Source organism: Zingiber officinale, chromosome 6B (genome assembly GCF_018446385.1).
Source record: "Zingiber officinale cultivar Zhangliang chromosome 6B, Zo_v1.1, whole genome shotgun sequence".
Lineage (NCBI taxonomy): Eukaryota > Viridiplantae > Streptophyta > Magnoliopsida > Zingiberales > Zingiberaceae > Zingiber > Zingiber officinale.
This window is the reverse complement of record NC_055996.1, coordinates 19,730,640-19,738,848: the sequence shown is the minus strand read 5'-3', so window position 1 is coordinate 19,738,848 and position 8,209 is coordinate 19,730,640. Positions and strand designations below refer to the sequence as shown.

The 8,209-nt window shown below is 40.3% G+C and overlaps 1 protein-coding gene across 1 annotated transcript; it reads right to left on the bottom strand.

Annotated features, from left to right (window-relative positions):
* Window positions 1–5,711: 5,711 nt before the first annotated feature.
* LOC121992201 (alpha-humulene 10-hydroxylase-like) lies at window positions 5,712–7,554 on the bottom strand. Its single transcript, XM_042546404.1, has 2 exons — window positions 6,598–7,554; window positions 5,712–6,515 (listed from the first exon to the last, which is right to left on the bottom strand). Exons 1-2 carry the CDS (start codon window positions 7,507–7,509, stop codon window positions 5,895–5,897), a joined length of 1,533 nt encoding a protein of 510 aa, XP_042402338.1. The 5' UTR covers window positions 7,510–7,554; the 3' UTR covers window positions 5,712–5,894.
* Window positions 7,555–8,209: the final 655 nt, after the last annotated feature.

Sequence of the window (8,209 nt, the reverse complement as noted above, 5' to 3'; positions counted from 1 at the left end):
AGTATGGATGAGGAGACATCCTCAAAGGTTGAGGAAGAATCCAAGACAAGTGAAGAGGAATTCTTGGAAGTCAACCTTGCAAGCATCTTCACCGAAGTGAAGTCAAAAGATCATATAATATGCTTCGGGTGCAATGAGAAGGGACACTACAAGAATAGGTGTCCTATGGGTAAGAAGAAGGTAAATCCTAAACCCAATCAAGTTATTTTAAATTCTAATGTGGGTTGTAGGAATGAAGAAGTCCAAAAGAAGAAGATGCGCATCATATGCTTCACGTGTGGAGAGAAGGGTCACTACCACACCAAATGCCCCCAAAAGGGGGAAATCAAGAAGCTTGCGCAATTAAAGAAATGGGAGAAAGAGAAGAAAAAGAAGAGGAGCTCAAGTCAAGGGGGAGCTTCAAGGGTAAGGGAGGTATACCCTAATTTGAAATGCAATGCAAATTCTTATGTTCCCATGCATGCTAGGAAAAATAATGATTATCATTATGTAGCAATGAAAAATTTTGGATTTAGATATCATGATAGGAGTAGGGTAAATGTCGATCATAACCCTAGGAAATCTATGCATGATAAATTTAGAAATGATAGACCTAAGGAGACCCAATGCATTAATCCCAAGAAGGGGAGACATATGCCTAGAAAGGGTAGGTCTAGGAATGTCCAAGGTGGACATGTTGACTCTAGGGTTAGGAACCTAGAAAGGGAGAATCAAGCTTTGAAGGCAAAGCTTGATGGTTTAGAGAAATTCCTTAGGAGATTCACTATTGGATCTAAGGGATTAAGTATGGTGTTGGGTAGCCAAAAACCCAACAATGATAGATCGGGCTTGGGATACCGATCTATTCCCTCCAAGGTCAAAAGGAGACCATGTGCTAGGGTGGCACATGATAAGGGCAAGGGAGAGTCATCCAAGGCCAATAAAAAGAAATATGCTAGGGTTGCATATGATTATGGCAAGGATGATGTGTCCAAGGTCAAGAAGATAAGGAGATCTTCTAAGGGACATCATTGTGGTTTGGTCACAATAGATGAGTCACCTAGGGAGGTGACTAAGGTAAAGAGCTCTAGGGGGAGCTCCAAGAGTCAATTTGAGATCCATGGCCAATGGATCTCAGGTGGGTTCTACTTGGGGGTCTAGAGGAGCCATGGAGTGTGCCAAATAGTTTAGAGACGGACTTGAGTCTCAAACCTAGGGATTTGACACACATGGATTATGTTTCATGCAAGGAAATATGACATTAAGGGTCATATTGCATGATAATTGGTTTTGGATGTATAGATGCCATATAAACCAATGCTAGGGATGCATTGTGGATTGGTATGGGCAAATACATCAAAAGGAAGCCAAAACTAGGACTTTAGGTCAAGGTTCAATTGAACCATTTAGCTAGTTTTGGATTTTGTGTCAATCTTGGGATTGGTGATTGATATATTTTGTAATGTATTTTTTCCAAGTATACAAGGGTACAATAGACCTCTCCACAAAATTTGGAAATTTTTGGAGGTCTAGGGAATTTCTGGTGCATTTCTGAAGTTGGCCTGAAATGGCTGATTTTTGCAGAATTAAGGTACCAGTCGACTGGTGCAGATACCAGTCGACTGGTAACAGTGTTTTGCAGTCGACTGGTGCCAAGACCAGTCGACTGGTAACAGTAAATTTCGACTACAGAATGTTTCTGTAAGGTTCTATCGAAGGGGTCAGTCGACTGGCACTTAGGGCAGTCGACTGATACCAGCCTGAAAGTGTTTTTCATCGCTGATCTTGACCATGTCAACTTGCTTAGATGTATGGGATCCAAGGGGGATTAATACATGAGTTTAGGGTCAGTTTGGATGATAAATTTTCAGCAATTGGGATATTGTTGGAGAACTTTTTGGATGTTAGGCAAAGGGGGAGAATTAAGGTTTAGTTGGGAAAACCTTTATTTCCTTTGCGTAGGGGAGCCTTGTGATAGGTTCTTAAAAAGCGTAGGTGTAGGGGGAGCCTTGTGATAGGTTCTAATGCATGTTTGCATTTTGATTCGGCGGTTGCCAAGTGTGTTGCCTTGGCAACGTAAGTCCATTCGGCGGTTGCCAAGTGTGTAGCCTTGGCAACGTAAGTCTATTCGGCGTTGTAAGTCCAAGTGTGTAGCCTTGGCATCGTAAGTCCATTGTATTAGCATGTTTATTTGCTATTTATTTTCCCTAACTTAAACGTATTGCCAAACACCAAAAAGGGGGAGATTGTTGGAGCAATCCCAATGGTTCGTGGGACCATGTGTTTTGGTGTTTGGGCAAAGAGTTTAAGTTAGGTTTATCCTTGTTATTTGATATGTGTACTTGAGTTGTGCAGGACTGCAGGTGACACATGTGACTCAGGTTGACAGCTTCGGGTCCGGTGAAGGATGGAGCATCCGAGGGACCATGGACAAGGCAGCAAGGACAATGGCCGAGGGAAGCGACTTCGAGGCATACGCGAAGGATGACATTGGAGACAAGCTGCGGGCTTGGATGCATCCGAGGGACGAGAGCCAAAGGAAGTAGGCTTGAGGGCAAGAGGTCAAGGCTGCAAAGAAGAGTCAAATGAGTCGTGAGGGTACGAGTGCATGAGAGATTGTACACGGAGTAAAATCCTAGTTTTAGGGTTTCCAGACCTTTAGCGATTCGTAGCGATTCTTGTAGCTTCGATCGTGGTGTATGGACGATCGATGATGATGTGAATAGCGTTGAGAGAGCCGTTGGTGGCATCGGTGCAAGGACCGGATTGTAACTGCAAATCGAGGTTCGATTTGTTCCAAGCTCTATAAGAAGGAGCTTGGTACGACGAAATTAGACTTGGTTAAAGCCTAATTAGTAGTCACAAGAGTTCTCAAGTGCTTGTGTAATCCAAGAGGTCTTGGTGAGTTTGTGGTGATGTTTCTCCACCCACAAGGAGCGACTTGAGATAGCCGGAGTTTGCCGGGGGCTAATCCACCGACGGATAGGGATCGTCCACCTCAAGGACAAGCCGTGGAGTAGGAGCCCTAATCTCCGAACCACGTTAAACGAACGTGTTAGCGGTTTGCTTGCTCTTTCTTATAGTGTTTAGCTTTCTACTTGTTTGTATTAGTTTGTATTTCCGTTGCGCACTAACAAGTGTAGGGTGAAAGCGAGTATTTGGGGGTGCCGTCTATCCAACCCCCCTTCAAGCCGGCCACCGATCCTCCAACAAATAGTACCTTTTGCTACAGGTGTTTGTTCAATATTACAATTTGGCATATTCAAGTGTTATAGCATCTTAGTGATATAAGTCTCTTTAGACAAATCCAAAAGTATTTTTGATCGATCTCTAATAATATTTACTCCTAAAATATACTCAGTTTCTCCTATATCTATTATATGAAATGGTGATGAAAGTCATGATTTAACTTTTATCACAAGCTTCATATTATTTTCATCTATTAGCATATTATCAACATATAATGATAAGATGACTAACTTTCCTTTATCTTTTCTTAGGTAAACATAATGATTCTCATTGATCATTTCAAAATCATGTTAAAGGTTCCCTATACTAGTGCAATTGGTTGTCTGATATATGTCATTATTTGCACAAGTCCGGATTTGACACAAGTTGTTAATATGGTGAACAAGTTTCTTTTAAATCTTTATCGACAATATTGGAATGTGGTCAAGTAGATTTTCATATATTTGAAGAATACTACAAATTATGGCATTGAGTTCAGCAGACAACAAGTTATCCTTTAGTTACAAGATATGTGGTTGCATCCTATGCAGGAGAAATGGATGATAGAAGGTCTACTACATGGTATGTGTTCATTATGGTAGGAGAACCTATTTGTTGGAAGTCCATGATACATCCTATAGTTGCATTTTCCACTACCGAATCAAAATATATGGTAGTAATTGAAGCAACCAAGTAAGCATTGTGGCTTACTGAGTTAGTTAGAGAATTGAGTGTTCAACAAGGTGGAGTCAAGTTGCATTGTGATTACTAGAGTACTATTTGGTAAAGAATAAGGTGTATCATGTGAGAACCAAGTAGATTAATGTGAAGTTTCACAAGATTAGGGAATTGATTTCTTCCAAGAAAATACTTCTTAAGAAGGATCATACTTCTGAAAATGTCACAGATATGTTGACAAAGCTAGTTATCATAGAGAAATTCAAGCATTGCTTGAACTTGATCCGTTTCGCTAATTGCTAGAGGATTGCAGCCCGAACTCAATATTCCAAGTGGAGGTTTTCTGAGATGCTCGTGTTTCTTCGAAGGGGTTGAATATTCGTCAAGGCGGAGATTGTTGGAGATGATTTATATGGAGTTGAAGCAAGGGCACGACCATACTAGAAGCACAGCTAGGGCATGGCGGCTTAGAATTTTCAACAAGCACAAAGAAACATGATAGTGGCGCGAGACATGATCGAGCTGTGTTTGGATCAGTTGGAGCGCAAGCACACCCGAGGTTCAGGAAAGAAGGCGCGTTTGTAGCATGATCGTGCCTCGTTCGAGAGGTGTTGCTCACTCGGGCACGCCTATGCCTCGATCGTGTCCAAGGGCACGACCTAGTTGTTCTCCATTAGGGAGGTATCGCTCACTCGAGCACGCCCGTGCCTGATTCGTGTGGCATTAGGAAGATGTGGGAAGTGCGCCGAGTTTTTTAAAATTTCATATAATACATGATATTTTGGGTCCAAAATACCAAGTAGGATTTGAGCTCTATAAATAAGATCTTTGAAGTTGAGAAAATTCTAATAGAATTTCTTAACCTTTTTCGTGTAATAAATACATCACCGAACCACAATAATCCTATGTCTTTTATTTTTTCTTCTTCTCTCTCTCGAATCTACTTCTTCTCCTCTTCGATTTCTACTCTCTGCAGCTCTTCGTTATTATTGTAGCACAAACTCAACCGTATCAAAGCATGACACCTATGCCCTAGCCAATTGCCACCACCCCATCTCTTCGTTATTTTCTCCTTTTCACATGCTCCGTCTTGCTCTCCTATCTTCTTCTTTTCCTTTTTATTCTCCAATTTCTTCCCTATTTTCAGCTTCTTCTATCAGCCGAACCCTCCTCTTATTTACACAAGCCAGTCGTATGATTTTCCTTGTCCCAAAACTTTTTTCCAATTTCAATTTCAATTTCAATTTCTTCTCCCTCTCTCCCAAATGATAGCAACTCTCTCATATTTTTCCAAAAGCAACTGCAAGTTTTTTCCTTTTAATCTTTTTCTCCCTTAATCTTTCCAAATGATAACACTCTATGTTTTTAATAGAAATTCATGTGCATGACTATAAAGTATTATTTAATTTCTTTTAATCAAATTTTGCTTATACGTGTCAAGAAGAATATTTTATAATTTTTCTCTTTATGTAGTTCATGTAATATTAAATTGAGATGAAGAATTTTAAAGAGCGGACATGAAATTTTTCATTTTATTTAATTTGTATAAAATATTTAATAAAATTCTAATTTATCCAGCAGGTCAATTCTTATTATGGCGCATTGAAATCCATTTGATCAAGTGGTCAAAGAATTAGAAAATTTACTAAATAAAAGATCAATAAATTTCAAGATTATTTTATAAAAAACTGTCCTAATAAAATACATTCAAATTAAACTATTTTGTAGTTTAACACCTAATGCAAATTCTTTAACCATGTTTGTTCATAAAATAAATTTTGAAGAACCTCATAAGCCATCATTGCCTAAATTTCAAACTATTGGAGTTCATAGATTGTCAACATTAATTTCTTTAACTAGTTAAAAGAGCAATGACTAATATATAATTTACTAATTTATTTTGTATAAAAATGATCTCTTTAACATATATAGGATATGCATCTTTTTCTTAAGATATATATATATAAAACGTCTGCAAATCAAGTTTGCAGATGAAGTAATAATTATAACTATGGCAGAGGCATTATTGGATTGGCAAGCACAAGGAGAGGTGATCTCCTTGGTGCGGTCACCCCTGAAATTTCCATCATGTCCAAATCTTCGATCTTCATGCCTCGAGGAAGCTTCCAGTTAAAGTGGAAGAGGAGGTGAGCCAGACCGACTTCCACAGCCGACAACCCAAATGTGATGCCGGGGCACAACCTTCGCCCTACACCAAATGGCAAGAACTCGAAGTTGAAGCCCTTGAAGTCCACCGAGCCGCCCTCAAATCTCTCAGGCTTGAAGCTCTCTGCATCAGAGCCCCAGTACTGCTCATCTCTGCCCAGTGCAAATGCATTGATGAGCACTAAAGCTCCGGAAGGCACTCGATATCCCATGACCTCACACGTCTCTTTGCATACTCTCGGCATCAACAGAGGGATTGGAGCGTGGAGTCGCATGGTCTCCTTGATCACCAAATTTAGATAACTGAATTTGAGGATGTCGCTCTCTTCGAGATTGGTCTTCCCTTTCATAGCCTCCCTCATCTCCTTTTGGACTTTCTCCATTGCCTTAGGATTCTTGATCAATTCTGACATAGCCCATTCAATAACCGTTGATGCTGTTTCTGTTCCTGCCAGGAATATTTCCTAAAGATAATAATTAAGCTATTAGCAATCGGAAGATACTTAATAAATAAATATTCTTTTTCTTATATATAATTTCATTTACCATGATGACGGCTTTGACGGAGTCGTATGTGACTGGAAATTCGAGACTTGCGTCATCTTTTAGCTTGAGAAGTACATCGATAAGTAGATCCTCCTCTGCTTGCTCAGCGGCCAGTGCGACTTGACGCTGTGAGATGATTTCCTCGAAGACTTTGTCGAGCTTATCACGGGTTCGCTCTAACTGGAACTTCAATCCCGTGAGAGTATCCAAGAATTTGAGCGAGGGGTACATATCAGCCACCGCGAAGCTAGTCACGTAGCTTATTGTCTCTCTGACCAGGTCCAAGAATTCCGCCTTTTGTTTGCAATCGTCACCAAACGCAGCTCTGATCACTAGCTCATTAGTCATGGATATCACCATCTGGCTTAGATTGAAAGGTGTTTGAGCAGACGCCTTGTCGGCGATCTCCGCCGTGAGCTTTCGGTTCACAACCTCCCGGATGGCGGCGAAGGACTTGACGCGCCGGGAGTTGAGCAGCTCCATGGCGTAGATCTTCCTCATCTGCTTCCAGTAGCCACCGTAGGGGGACATGACGACGTTGCGCGTGCCATAGCTCAATATTTTGGAGAAGGTCAAGTTGGAGGGTCGGTCAGCAAAGTTGAGATCATGGCGCTTGATGATTTCTTCCACCGCCTCCACGGACGAGGCAACGACTTGGTCGACCTGTCCGACTCGGAGATGGAAGAAGGGGCCGTGTGTTTTGGCGAGTTGGAGAAGGATACGGTGAGGGTTGCCGCCGACGAGCTGGTGAATGTTTCCGATGAGGGGAAGCCTGGGCGGGCCGGGTGGGAGAGGAGCTAATGCTAGTCTGCTCCTCCTTGATCTGATCTTTATCAGTAAAATTATGAAGAAGCCGAGGAAGAGAGTGATGAAGGAGAAAGGTGAGAAGAGGGAATTAGCTTCCATGGCCATGGCAGTGAAGTAACAATTAAAGCACTTAAATGATATTGTTTGTGCCTCTCTCTCCCTCAGCTTACATGCATTTATAGAAGATCTAAACGTCACTTACTCCACCACCGTATTATTTGAAATGCGTATTTCTTTCTCTAGTCAACACTTCTGCTCCTCAAAGTCAACTAAATACGTCTTTGACTGAACAACCAGTAATCTGAATTTTAATTTTAATTTAATATTTTTAATAAAAAGATAGTCATGTTAAGATTCACACATGGAAATATTTTATAAAATTCGTACTATATTCGTTATCCATGCATCAAAATTATCTTCCTATATTTCTTAATTTCCACCCTTTTTCTTTACGTATGTTTGAAAAATAAAAGAAAAATAATAGAAATTTACATGATGTTTGAAAAATGTTTGAACAATCTAATTATGCATGCGTGAATATTTCCGTTCCTTAAGGTAGTGCGATGATTGAGATATAAGATATTATCATATTAAGTCATGAGGTTAAACTCGATACGTCCGATCATGTTTTCTTTTATATTTGAGTCATTACATTAATGATTAATAGTCATTCGTGATTTATCTCATTTGTATTGATCTAGAAACGGTTGATGAGAGTATTGGAGGTGAACGAATCACCTTTTATCATATAAATAATATTTCCAATGCAATCATCATTGGATACCTAATTGATTAAAGGATGACA